At 34.5% G+C, this 13,884-nt stretch overlaps 4 protein-coding genes across 5 annotated transcripts; 2 read left to right on the top strand and 2 right to left on the bottom strand.

The window, feature by feature from the left end:
* Window positions 1-347: 347 nt before the first annotated feature.
* LOC118281881 (mitochondrial tRNA-specific 2-thiouridylase 1) lies at window positions 348-2,345 on the bottom strand. Its single transcript, XM_035602649.2, has 5 exons — window positions 2,159-2,345; window positions 1,728-2,078; window positions 1,370-1,596; window positions 946-1,113; window positions 348-696 (listed from the first exon to the last, which is right to left on the bottom strand). Exons 1-5 carry the CDS (start codon window positions 2,232-2,234, stop codon window positions 385-387), a joined length of 1,134 nt encoding a protein of 377 aa, XP_035458542.2. The 5' UTR covers window positions 2,235-2,345; the 3' UTR covers window positions 348-384.
* Window positions 2,346-2,499: 154 nt separating this feature from the next.
* Window positions 2,500-3,929, top strand: LOC118281880 (proteasome subunit beta type-2). Its single transcript, XM_050694467.1, has 4 exons — window positions 2,500-2,710; window positions 2,791-2,984; window positions 3,315-3,477; window positions 3,747-3,929. The coding sequence occupies exons 1-4, from the start codon at window positions 2,605-2,607 to the stop codon at window positions 3,899-3,901; spliced, it is 618 nt and encodes a 205-aa protein (XP_050550424.1). The 5' UTR covers window positions 2,500-2,604; the 3' UTR covers window positions 3,902-3,929.
* Window positions 3,930-4,300: 371 nt separating this feature from the next.
* On the bottom strand, window positions 4,301-9,287 carry LOC126910789 (transcription initiation factor TFIID subunit 8). The gene is made up of 6 exons (XM_050694466.1): window positions 9,041-9,287; window positions 8,424-8,522; window positions 7,957-8,144; window positions 7,190-7,340; window positions 6,012-6,146; window positions 4,301-4,489 (listed from the first exon to the last, which is right to left on the bottom strand). Exons 1-6 carry the CDS (start codon window positions 9,186-9,188, stop codon window positions 4,371-4,373), a joined length of 840 nt encoding a protein of 279 aa, XP_050550423.1. The 5' UTR covers window positions 9,189-9,287; the 3' UTR covers window positions 4,301-4,370.
* A 270-nt stretch (window positions 9,288-9,557) lies between these two features.
* Window positions 9,558-13,533, top strand: LOC126910790 (synaptobrevin homolog YKT6). 2 transcript variants are annotated; one of them, XM_050694470.1, is made up of 2 exons: window positions 9,558-9,794; window positions 10,069-13,533. In XM_050694470.1, exon 2 carries the CDS (start codon window positions 10,109-10,111, stop codon window positions 10,703-10,705), a length of 597 nt encoding a protein of 198 aa, XP_050550427.1. In that variant the 5' UTR covers window positions 9,558-9,794; window positions 10,069-10,108; the 3' UTR covers window positions 10,706-13,533. The 2 variants fall into 2 exon arrangements, with proteins under 2 accessions (XP_050550427.1, XP_050550426.1); XM_050694469.1 differs by having other exon boundaries at window positions 9,559-9,790.
* The last annotated feature ends 351 nt before the right edge of the window (window positions 13,534-13,884 follow it).

Here is a 13,884-nt window from a genome sequence, read left to right as displayed (position 1 = left end):
CTGTCCCACTGCTGAGTGAAGGATTCTTGTCAGACCGAGAAGAAAAGAGCTAGGTTTTAAATGCTAGAGAAATATACAACAATTTTTTTTGTTATCCAGAAAAAATTGACACATCCATTTCTATATGGCTCTATTAATACGTAATTGTTTCTAACACACATAATTTCTTGTCTATCTGTTTCTTCTGGCTAATCTCTGAAATAGTTGGACCTATTTTGACGAGACCTTTATTGACAGGTAGCTGATGAACTAAGGTGTAACTTAGGCTGCTTATACTTACTCAATAATCCACGCGAGCGGAGCCGCGGGCATTAGCTATTAGGACATAAAATTGATGTAAAAATAGATTTGAAAACACTAACAACTTTATTTAACAACAAACATTCATACATTTTTGCTAAAATCTAAATTATGACAGACTTCTCTTATTTTTGCACTGCCAAGGCACTCTCCGTCTTTGTAAAGGACACCAAACTGGCCTTCAGTGAGGGCTCTTAGATTATTTTGTAATATGATTGTGAGTCCCTCTCTGTTGTTGACTACTCTGCAAGGTGTGAGAGGTTTTGTATGTTGAAACCTAAAGTAGCACTCCAATACAGAGTTGCTACTTAGAGCCACTGGTTCACTGTGTATCCAATGTGGAGGGTGAGTGAAACATATATTGTTCCACAAAGCTGTATGTTTGGTACCCAATGCCTGGAATTAAGAATACATTAATTTATTATGTATATCTATTTTTTGCAGTTTTTGTATGTGGTCATAACTATATTACGTTATAAACAATCATTTAAAACACTATAGAAATAATCCATTTGGTAGTTTATGAGTTGTTATGGCATTTATACAGATAGACTGAGATTGAGAAATATGAAAAGGAGCAGGGGGGGGGTAATTAAATATGTAAGAATATATTCTTAACAGTTGAATAAATAATTGTCAACATACCACATAAATATTATTTGTTTCTAAATCTTTCTTGAATACGAAATAAGGTCCTGTATGATTAGGCAAACCACATCTTTGGCCTACAGTCCACTTGTGTAGACCTCCATGTTCACCCACTACTTGTCCTGTATCTATGTCTATGAATAGACCCTTCTTGGTCTGGATATACTGTAAAAAATAGCAACATTAATTTTATTAATAACCACATTCAAGCACTATTAGATTTCTCTTAGCTAAGATACATCAATAAATCACAAGTCAATCTTGAATCTATATTAAATATAAAACTGAAATTATGGCTATGTAGCTGCTAAACTATGGTTTCACATACATTATAAAATCAGTATTATAGAAGAAATTGCATGATCTCAAAACTACAATTACACTTTATATATTAAGGTATATAAAATGCATATGTACTTACTTCTTCAATAAAATCCTGAAACTTATTTTTGCCAATGAAACATATTCCTGTACTATCCTTTTTATTGGCTACTGTTAACAGGCCTTCAGCTTTGGCTATCTCTCTCACTTCTTTCTTGAGTAACCCAGCAATGGGGAACATACATTTTCTGAGAGCAAATTGTTTTATTTGTGATAAGAAAAATGTTTGATCTTTGTGCTTATCTGTAGGCTGTAGTAGCCTAACTCCTGAAACCAAAATGAAACATATTGCTTAGTTTATGGTTCCTGTTAGAATTTGGTTATTGTAAACAACTTTAGTAATAAATGTTCTTGATCTTTGGTGTAGAATATATTATCTTCTGGTATTGTCTACATACCTTCATTTTCATTATACTTTTCTAAAAACGGACCAAATGATGTATTAGCATAGTGTCCAGTAGCAATTGCATCAATTCCTAAATTGTTCCTGCAATGTTGGAAAAAGCTATCAAATTTAATATATCTATTGCACAGTATGTCCGGGTTTGGCGTCAGACCCGTCTCGTATTCTTTAAGTATTACTGTGAATACTTCGTTCCAATATTCTTTGATAAAATAAACTCTATGCAAGGGAATATTGAGCTTACGACACACGTATGTTGCGTCTTCAAAATCTTTTTCGTCTGAGCAAAATCCAGCTTCATAATTATTATCCCAATTCCTCATGAATACTCCTTCTACTTGGTATCCTGAAATTTATATTATTATTATATTTAGATGATATTAGCACCATTTAAAAATAGTCCTATAGTTGAATCATAATATTTACCAGCTCTTTTGAGCAAAAGTGCAGCTACAGCACTGTCAACGCCTCCTGAGATACCTAACGCTACTTTCTTAAACATTATGTAATTTGGTTAATAAATTAATACATTTTTCATTGAATTTTGCTAAAAACTCGTGTTTTAAAGTCCACATTCCACAATCACATCCAGTACAACTGTCAATTTGACGTCTACTGTCTGTCAATGACCATAGTGCTGGACGGCCACTTTTTGCTTAGTTGTAAAATGTATACATTGTCTTTTTGCTTATCAAATATGAAATACAGACCATAAACGACCATAAACAAAAACCATAGGTTTGAATAGAAATTATAATCTGTGACACTCGGTGATTTGACAAGTTTGTTTGTTGAATTGAAGTTTGCTTGCACTATCATCGTAGGTTATTCTTGCGGTATTTTAGAGAGCTTTGGTATTTATTCTCACCAAAATGGCAAACATTAATTTGCAATGTCTATTAGGAATACAGTGTAAGGATTTCGTTATGATAGCCGCTGACCAGAGCAATAGCCACAGTATTATGGTGATGAAAGACGGTGAGTTAGCGGTTTTTGACTCCTGAATATTTCTTGTTTCATTAATAACTTTGGATATTTATTGTGTTTTTATGTTTTAGATGAGGATAAGATCCACAAGATTTCCGATAAACTCATAATGGGCGTGATTGGTGACCAAGGGGACTCGACTCAGTTCGCCGAATATATCGCTAAGAATATCCAGTTGTACAAAATGCGCAACGGTTATGAGCTCGGACCCACTGCTGCGGCTAACTTCACACGAAGGAATCTCGCCGAATACTTGAGAAGCAGCGTAAGTATATGTCTAACAAGTGTCCTAACAAATCCAGTTAGATAATTCTAATAAACTGTCTTGTTGGTTGAGTAGTCTCAAGTGCAACTGCCCAGTAAGGGTTTCGAGACTTCTATCACGTACTGGAGGAGCCCTACTTGAGAATTATCCATACTGGTACAAACTGCTCATGTTTCACTTACTTGAGATTATGAACTGGTAAAAAGTGGGTGTTGTTATGCTTATGTGCACTTTACCTGCCCCTTAAGGATTTAGTGCATGTCTTGAAAGTTCAAATAACAATGTTGCAACTACTAACGATTAATACTTATTTATCTGATATTGTTTCAGACCCCTTACTTCGTGAATGTATTGATGGGTGGTTATGATAAGGAAAATGGTCCAGAACTGTACTTCATGGACTATTTGGCGTCCAGTGTGAAAGTTCCCTTTGCCTGCCATGGATATGGTGGATATCTCAGTTTGAGTATCATGGACCGCTATTATAAAGAAGGTAATATATCAATAATCTATTTATTTTATATTATATGTATGACAATACTGTGTACAAAGATTAAATAGATATGAAAAGCTTATATTTTCATCATTATCTTTATATTGTCAATAAGACGTTCACCACTGAACATTAGCCTCCCAAAAAGGCTTCCTGTGCACTTTAGTGGTTGTCAGTCGACCTTACTAATCTAGTCTCTTAGGTCAAGTCTAATCCTCTCATTTAATGTAATAACAATTTGATTAATATTTATCAATACTTGTTTTCAGATGCTACTGAGGAGGAAGCATATGAAATATTGAAGCTGTGTGTGAAGGAAGTCCACAGAAGATTGTTTGTCAGTCTGCCCAACTTCCAAGTGACCATTGTCAATAGGGACGGCATCAAAGTGTTGCCCGTTATCAACTCTGAGTTACTCAAGTGATTTGCTGTAATAAAGTAATTTTTTTCTTCATGATTGTTTCCATTTTTTACCATTTTTGTTATTGTTTTAGTAATACAAGCTGATTGATTGCATTACACTTAATAATAATTCGGAAGCATAAACAGCAAGTTCAGTCTCAACCCTAGTTGTTGACACAAAAGATTATAATATCTGAATCAGTTCCATTCAATGATTCCATGTGCAACTTAACCTTTAGCCCAAATTGAGTCATATAAAATTGTTTGGCATGTTTTTACATAATTTTGTATTCCAAATTATATAAAACATTTTTATTCTAATAAAGAACAATGAAACAGTGAGTTCACAGACAAAAAGCAAGCTCACAAAATTCTAAACTTTGCATGTATTTTTGGGGAAAACTAAAATAAAACATCAAACTGTCTTAAATTGTATTTTATTTAAATACTAATATGTCCTTAATCTTAAATTTTGTAATTTCTTGTATAAATTATCCGCCAGATTTGCCTCGGTCTGGGCTGGATGCCATACTTGCATCAGGGTTGTCCATTTGTGAACTACTTGGGTTGTCTCCGTCAACCATGTTGTCTCCTTCATTGTCTGATTGTTCTGTAACAAGAACAAAAATAACATATTTGTGTAGAAATAGTTATATATAATAGTAATAGGTAAATAAAACCTATCAACAAAATATTTTTAATTATACCTAATGCGCTCTAACAAGGTGCGGCTGACAGATTCAGTAACGTTTCGTATCACTCTTGAAAGTTGCTGCGATTTAAAAATTATGCCTTAAAATTTTACCTGTATCACATTCGTATTATGTTAAATCATTCGGATGCGTAGTTAATTAAATTAAAACCAACCGGAATGTTCTAGTATTCAATTAAAATCTAATGAAATGAAAAATAAAGTGTTATGCGTATAACGTAAAGCCATAGTCGTGTTTAGTGATGGGATGTACGGCTACGATGGATAGGTAGTCGATGTTTTTTTAGAATAAAAAACGAAAATCGTGCGTCGTTCAATTATCATTCTTAAAAAACCTTTAATTATGTGGGTAAATCCACTGTAGACGCGGCTCTCTCTGCCCAAACCACAGTGACATTATCTGAGCAGAAATATGTAGTAGGCAATTTTCTAGACATTTCCGGCGCCATTGATAATGCGTGGTGGTACTTAATCTAACATATACAAACTAATATATCCTTGTTTTCTTCACGGTTCTGTAAAACTGTAACTCTGAAACACCTCAGGGCTCGGTCATAAAATATTTATTTTAACAGTATATACACGTAGTTACACTGCACAACTAAATAACACACACATTTAATAAAAAAATTAAAGAGAATTAAATGTATGCTGCGAGTATCGATAGCGATAAAAAAAGATTTTTCTAATGTCCATCCCTAAAGAGAGACGTCAACGTCATACTGGCATCTGTCAGCCGCACCTTGTTATAGCGCAAAGGGTATAGTAGAAAAGTGATCAACATTGATTGATGGAAGAGTAATAGTAGAGCATCCCTAGTTTTCGTAGCCGCTTTTTCTTCCTTGAATCAGACTTATGGTTGTAATTCAGTTACATGAAATACACCGAAAAAAATTAAGTATTCGAAAATGTAGCGGATGCGGATTATTTGAAGCTCACATCCGCGGATGCGGATTTGATGCGAATGCGGATGCGGATTTTGAGTGCATAAATAACTGAATAAACATTTTTAAATTTACTTTTTATTTCCTAAATCACATAAGACTAATAAACGACACGTAAAGTCTCTAATCACTGAAACTATAAAATTATCAACGAGAAAAAACAGGACAAACAAAACCTGTCTGATCTGATCTTGTTACCAACTAATAAGTGTGTTCCTATTCGTCATTTACCGAATGAAGTTAGCCATTACCAAAACAAACGCGAAGCACGAGCCAATCTGGCTCCGCCCACTTTCTTTACAAGTCGTTACTTTTCGATGTGAAATTGTCAATCTACATCCGCAAAAACTCCGCATTGATTAATGCGGATGTGAATGCGAATGCAGATGTCTGAATTAATGCGAATAATCCGCATTTGCGGATGCGGATGCGAATATTCGTAACAACCCTGCTATGAAACTGGTTAAAATATTTACCTTTTTTATCAGCTGGCATATCTTCAGTTCTATTAGCAACTTGGAAGTGATATTCTAATTCATCAAAGTCAAATACTTGATCTGTTGGTAACAGACATGGTAAGTATGCAGGAAATGTTGGCTTGCAAGCTATTACTGAAAACAAGAAACAAATAAGCTATTAATCCTACTAATATTATAAATGCGAAAGTTTGTATGTCTGTTTGTTACTCCTTTATGACAAAATGGCAGATTTCTGGAACTACTATACCTAATGCGCTCTAACAAGGTGCGGCTGACAGATTCAGTAACGTTTCGTATCACCCTTGAAAGATGCTGCGATTTAAAAATTATGCCTTAATATTTTAGCTGTATCACATTCGTATTATGTTAAATCATTCGGATGCGTAGTTAATTAAATTAAAACCAACCGGAATGTTCTAGTATTCAATTAAAATCTAATGAAATGAAAAATAAAGTAAAGTGTTATGCGTATAACGTAAAGCCATAGTCGTGTTTAGTGATGGGATGTACGGCTACGATGGATAGGTAGTCGATGTTTTTTTTAGAATAAAAAACGAAAATCGTGCGTCGTTCAATTATCATTCTTAAAAAACCTTTAATTATGTGGGTAAATCCACTGTAGACGCGGCTCTCTCTGCCCAAACCACAGTGACATTATCTGAGCAGAAATATGTAGTAGGCATTTTTCTAGACATTTCCGGCGCCATTGATAATGCGTGGTGGTACTATTCCAACATATACAAACTAATATATCCTTGTTTCCTTCACGGTTCTGTAAAACTAACTCTGAAACACCTCAGGGCTCGGTCGTAAAATATTTATTTTGACAAGTATATACACGTAGTTAGACTGCACAACTAAATAACACACACATTTAATAAAAAAATTCAAGAGAATTAAATGTATGCTGCGAGTATCGATAGCGATAAAAAAAGATTTTTCTAATGTCCATCCCTAAAGAGAGACGTCAACGTCATACTGGCATCTGTCAGCCGCACCTTGTTAGAGCGCATTAGGTATAATCCAAGTTGAATAATTATTTTTGTGTTGGATAGTGCATTTATCGAGGAAGGCTATATAGGTTATAAAACACGCCATGAATAAAAGGAACCGGGCAGAGTGGGTGAAACCGCGCGAGAGTAGTTAATTTGTACATAAGAGGTAAAGGTTCTTACATGGGAAGACCTGGTTATCCTCTGTGTTAAATAAGTTGTGTGTTTCACTAGTCTTTGCCAGGAACTTTGTCAGTGCTCTCTCAATGTCCCTCTTCTGTGAGGCCGCTTTCTCTCTAATGGCTTCATATTCGGTTACTGGCTGTTTATGAGTCTGGAATAAATTGGAAGGTGGTTAAAAAGTTCTGACACAATCATGTAAAATTTTAACACTGAAAGTAAATCATTGGATAGCTGAATGCCAATCTAAGAGAGAGGGTGTTCATAGCAGTAACAGAACTATGAGAGTACAAGTTGTACTCTCATAGTTCTGTTGCTGTCCCTAGCGGGAAAAAGAAGAAACAATAAGTAGTGAGTGCAAGTAAATAGTGGTGTTTGTTTTGTGTATCTCCGAATCCTTCAGATGGCCAACCCTCTGAGTTTTGTTTTGAGGGAGATACAATCTTTATATATATAATTCTTCTGTAAGTGTGTATGTCACTGAACTCCTTTTAAACGACTGGACCGATTATGATGAAATTTTTTGTGTGTGTTCAAGGGGATCTGAGAATGGTTTAGATTCACAATTTTGTCCGCTGGACAATGTTTTTGTAAATAATTTTTAATTTATTAGTAGTTGTTGATTTTGGAATGTTTTCATTGGATCGGACAGACGGCGCTACCATCGCAGTGTACCATAGAAGTACAAGTTGACTAAATCTTATCAGTACCTTACTTCTATTTTTAATATGTGCTAGATGTGGTTATAATAATCAAAGTTGAATACTTACAGGTGTCCTAATATAAGCGTGTGGATCAGGTAATGGTGGCAGGTGGAATGGTATATGAGGAGCAGGCTTGGCTTTGGATCCCGCTGATAACATTGCTGGTGTCCGTGGAGCGGGAGCCTGCTGTGGTGGCTGGATCACATGTCTGTTTGGACGAGCTGCATACTGTTCCAAGCCTTGTAAGCTGATACCTGTAATAAAATTCATTTTCATTAGTCAGAAGATGTTCACTACTGGACAAAGGGTTATCTAGGGTAAAGAATAACTCACTAGTTGTATCATTAGAACTTAAAACGGGATATCACAAATTTTCAATCATGGCGCTTGCAACAGTGCTGAAATATCAGACTTATAGACATAAATAAACATGGTAAATATCCCATTTTAAGTTCTAATGATAGTGTTAGTGACCATGTCAGTTTAGAAACTTAAACCCACTAGTTAGATCCTTTGTGTGTTAAAAAACTTACCCATATTTACTAAGGCCATGATCACATCACCCAGCATTGGCTCCACTCTGCCTGATAGTTCACAGTAGTTTTTGGCTGAATTTCCAACTTCGCACAAAACTAAAAAGTAACAAAACAAGTTATTAAATACTAGGTTTTGTTAACAGTTTTACTCGCATAGTCACGGTAAAAAGTACCCAGACAGTTAAACCACACCATTATCTATCTCCATGTAAAATTTCATCCAAATCTTTTCAATTTGACATTCAAAAGTGCCTTCCCGGTCTATTTGAAATAAATAATTTTGACTTTGACAATGGTTATCTGTACTGTGTAAGTCCTCAGTAACTTTTGCATTCATAATATTAGTAGGATAATATTATACATCTATAGCATAAGTTATTATTCAAAATTAATTAGGTTTAATTCTTTATTAAGTAAAGTGAAAGTGCACTTAGTGTTTGGTTATGGGTTTTCTTTTTAAAAGTATTAAGAGTAACATTACCCATCACTTATGTTGTAACATTATTAACATAAGTAACTGGCAAAAAGTTGGTGTTAGTACTTCTCAGCTAATTCTCCGTAATTAGGTTTTAATTGTAGAAATTATTAAGTAGGTTATTGAAACATTTACTTACAACATTGAAGCATTTCTGTAAGGGTTTCTAGTGCCATTTTGTCAGTAGATTCAAAGCCATTTTCCAGTAAAACTGTGGATACTGCTATAGTAAGTATTCGTCTCCGTGCGTCTGATCCACTTTCCACCTTTTCCGTGCCTTCTGCCATATTTTTTTATACTATATTTTGTTCTGAAAAATACAATCAAATCAACAAAAATACGAACGCTATTTTGCTTGCTTCATTTGACAGTGACAGCTGTTAAGTTTGACAGTTTTTTTTATTTCCAGAAAGGACAGTTGGATTTGGAACTGACCCTTTTGGAACAGTCATCAACAGTCGGCTAACCTTAGATATCTGAGATATCTTTGCTTTGCTTCAGATATATAGAAAATTATTAACTGAATGTATGGTTGTTGTACTTATTGTAATTTGTAAGTACGTACATAAAATAAATGCATTTCATCCGATTTGACATGCTTAAAATTCTAAAAAGTTTTGGTTGGAACGCACACAACTAGTTATTAATTGTCATTATGACAGTGACAGTTAGACACGACAATTTTTAGACGTATGTGCGTAAGCACAAAGAATTGATTTCGTCAGGATTTATTAGATATTTCTTTAATTTTTCGGTCTTAGTTGATTAGAATGTATCAATTTTGAAAATAAGATCTTTTTTGGTTTTGTGATCAAGTGTAGAGAAGTAGTGGACATCAAATTAACTTATGTGTCACTCACCAAAGACAGCAACAAGAGAAGCAAATTGGGTAAGTGCCTTGCCTAATCATAATTGCATTTAAACAAATCTCAGTTCTCTTGGTTAATAGAGCATGGTATCGACTCATACTGACAGTAGGAGTACAGTAGGTATAAGGTGCATCGTTATTTAACTGGTTTATGTAATAATTGTGATTCCAATTGTGCTATTAACTTAATTCCAATGATTAGAAAGTTATTTGATTTTCTTTAATTGTGCCATTATGATGAAATTTTTACTTATTTAGACTGTTCATTATAATGTTATATTCCCCAAATTTACTTTCAGTTCACTTGGACTACTTGAAGCTGAATAGTGTGCAATCAAAATGGTAAAAATCTATGCTTTGGCTGTCCTTTACAAAGGCATCAATAGTGCTACGCTCCTGAAAGCAGCATACAATCTACAGAGCTTCAGCATATTCCAACGTGGTTCAGTACAAGAGTTCATGGTTTTTGTTAGCAAAACAATAGTGGAAAGAACTCAGCAAGCCTCCCGACAGTCAGTGAAAGAAGGAGAGTACATGTTGCAAGTGTATGTGAGGGCAGACAACTTGGCAGCGGTACTCATATCTGACCATGAGTATCCAAACAGGGTGGCTCACACATTGATTACCAAAATACTGGATGATTTCACAGCAGTAGTCCCAGCCACCCAATGGCCAACTGGAACTGAGGACAGGATAGACTTCCATGTCCTACCTGAATACTTAACTAAATACCAGAATCCCAGAGAAGCTGATGCTTTGACGAAAATACAAAATGATTTGGATGAAACCAAGATCATTCTACACGATACTATAAAGGCAGTGTTGGAAAGAGGAGAGAAACTGGATGATGTTGTTGCCAAGACTGAGAGTCTATCAATGCAGAGTAAATTGTTTTACAAGACTGCCCGAAAGACTAACAGCTGCTGTAATTTCTAAGGCATTCTGATGTTATACCTGACTTGGCCATAGTTCAATTAATTAAAATATGATTTTGCTGTGTAGTGGAGTTTGAAGGCTTGATTCAACAATATTGTGGCCATTACTGTACCCACTGTAAAAAATATTAGATAAAATGTTAGATTTATACTTTAATGACATTGTTTATTTGTCAAATTGTATTCAATTATGTAGGTATTGCATATTATTGTTTTTGGGGTTACTCTGTTATTGCATAAAATAATGTTGTTTGTTTTCGAAAAACTTAGGTGTATTTAGATTGGGTTGTTGCTATGATGCCAAACCGGTGTGATCATCACAATGTAATTGATATAATACAGCCATAAGCATCTATAATTGCTTTTGCTGTGGCCTAAGTGTTGAAATTACAATAATTAAAGAACATCAGCTGTGGCTGCACACATCCAAATATGTTAAATGAACTATAATAATCATGTAACTCCTGTATAATGTAATAACCGAACAAATAGTAAATATTACTATTATTGATATTCAAAACTGTACTCTGTGCTTGTGTAGATAAAGAGGTTTTATTGTTGTGTTAGTGATGAGGCGACTCTAACAGTATTTACAGATAAATTAAATATTATGGAATGGTATTAATAAATTATTAAAAAGAAGGTTTGTAAGTGTATATTGTTAGTTGTATTCGGCTCAAAAGTGAAATTAATGTATACTGTAATAGAGTCGCTACATCAAGTAGTATCTTCTATCTTTACTGGTTGTAATGGATGTGTGTAAGCAATAATACTATAAATAAATATTAATATGAATGTTGATATGTCCTGTAGTAGTTATTGTTAAAAAGCTAGAATAGTCTACTGAGTGTCATGAGTTATGAAATGGAATAAAGAGGATTTTGTATGTATTAAAAGTATTCTATAAATGTGTCTAAATATGATAGATGTTATAAATAAAATACTTATTTACTCAGCGCACAGTTTATCAGAATATATTATGACTATTTTTATAGTAGTTATAATTTGACAATTTAATTTTCGATATCCTTAGTCCCTGCCTGGTTGCCATGCAAATACTGAAATGTTAAAAATATTTTAAACTTATTTCCTTGTGGGGTATTGTTGTTAGTATTACTGGAGTGGTATTTAACTGTTTATCTATGTCAGATATAGGAAACCACTGTTTTGTTTGCAATAACTGAAAAGTTCATGGAGTAAGTTGTAGTCTTTCCCATTTGCCCGTGGGCCTATGCACAAGTTGCTTTCGTCTTATTATATTATGTCTTATTATAACAATATTACTACTGGCTAAAAGCGACTTTTGTGTCTTTTCTTTATTTACTTTGCAAATTTAAATTAAATTTTATACAAATGATGCAAAAACTAAGCAGCATGTTTATAACAAACAGGTTTCCATTGAAATATTTAGTTTTTGTTTATTCGATGTGCGAGTTGCGACGCAATATGTTTTGACGTCGATGTTTGATGACTTTATTTATATCAGAAACACGTGTGGAACGCTTGAATGAAGTTAATAATCTGATTATAGATTTTATTACTTAAAAAATTCTTACTTTACCCTACATTACTAGATACTTTTATTATTCTTGGCGGTTTTTTATGGTTCTCAGTCACAAATATACTTGGCAGATGGCGTTGCTATCGATTTAAAGGTATTTTTTTTATAATAATGCCTGGCAGGACATCTTATCTTATATTATTGGGTAAATAAAAGATAAACACTCCATGTTATGACGCAATTACTCCATGAGCTCTCATAACGTAGCTAGCCTTAATTGACATTATTACTTCAGTTGTACCATACTCGGTAATTGAACGGAGTTACTATTTGTTTTTACGTGGTTTTATTACCCTTCAGGGCGTGAATGAAAACCAATTTATTACAGACACTACGAGGTGACGGGGGCACTGAGGGTCACTTTATCTGACCTAGATCCTTTGCATATTGACCTGATTCACTTTGTTACTGCATTTGATTGACCCCGGAGTATAAAATATAATTGTTTTAGCAATACATTCCTACTTATTGGTAGAATAAATCTGTAAATTGAACAGTGCCGGGCCCTTGCATATGTTATGGAGGTATGGTTTTAATGTCCGAATACTCAAACGCTAATCAATTTTAAGAGGCTCTCAAAACTATTTCTTTCCCTATCAATTCTTTATAAAATAACAGAGATAGCAAGATATTTAAGTGAAACCGAAAATTTAGTAGCATTTCAGTATTCGGGCTTAAGAGTTGTAAATACAATTTTCGAGAAAAAAAGAAACGGTTGATAGCAAATGATATCTCAATGACGAATCTTGATAGCGGTCGGTACATATTTTGTTAGTGTATCCTTAATGTGTGCGTCAACGAAGATTTCAGTAATTATTTGACTAAGACGACGACTTTATGTCTTAGTAATAAGAGTGATAATCGTAGTAAGCGTTGCTGATAAATTCTCTTGACTTACAAAAGTTTTACTGTTTGTAATTCCACGATAACTTCGCAGTGGGATTCTATTCAATAATTGATATGATTTCGATTTCACTTTCATGGTAAGTTTTAATTTAGAATAAATCCAGAGACTTAAAAATGTCTTCTAAAGGAAAAAAAATCAAATCATTATTTGTTTCATTATGTACTGACCGTCTACGATTATCAAGTAAACTTAATAAAAGATATCGATCGTGAATTTTGGATGTTAAGTATTTGAAAAGTTTAAATGTATGTGTACTATCAACTTTGTGTAACATGTTAATGAAAGTTTAACGACGGACGTTATTTATTGTATACTTGCTTCATGACGTGTGTTTACAAATAAATCGATATTTACAACGGAATCTGGCTTTTTTCTTTTTTTTTCTACTTTTTTTCTTAGGGGGCAAAGCTCGTAAAGCCGTTGGTCTTACGTCTGATCTGGTTCCGCCGGAGTCGTATTGCAGTCCCAACGGATAGATCATCTAATGACTTCTGCCGCCTTGGGTGAGGCGAGAGGGAGTGTCAGACTCTTACTGACTAAATCCACCCCGTTTCTACTCCTGCTCGGTAAAGCCGTTAGGTAGTCTGCAGCTCCGAGTCGGGCATTAGCCTTACTGGGCCCAATCTGCAGTGGTCTGATGGCTGTTTGAGGAACGCGCGGAACCCGATATGCCGTATGCTCGGGGCTGATTCTGGTCGGGCAGCGAGCTACC

Source organism: Spodoptera frugiperda, chromosome 6 (genome assembly GCF_023101765.2).
Source record: "Spodoptera frugiperda isolate SF20-4 chromosome 6, AGI-APGP_CSIRO_Sfru_2.0, whole genome shotgun sequence".
NCBI lineage: Eukaryota > Metazoa > Arthropoda > Insecta > Lepidoptera > Noctuidae > Spodoptera > Spodoptera frugiperda.
Note: the sequence above shows the minus strand (reverse complement) of the source record. Positions and strands in the feature narration are given on the sequence as shown.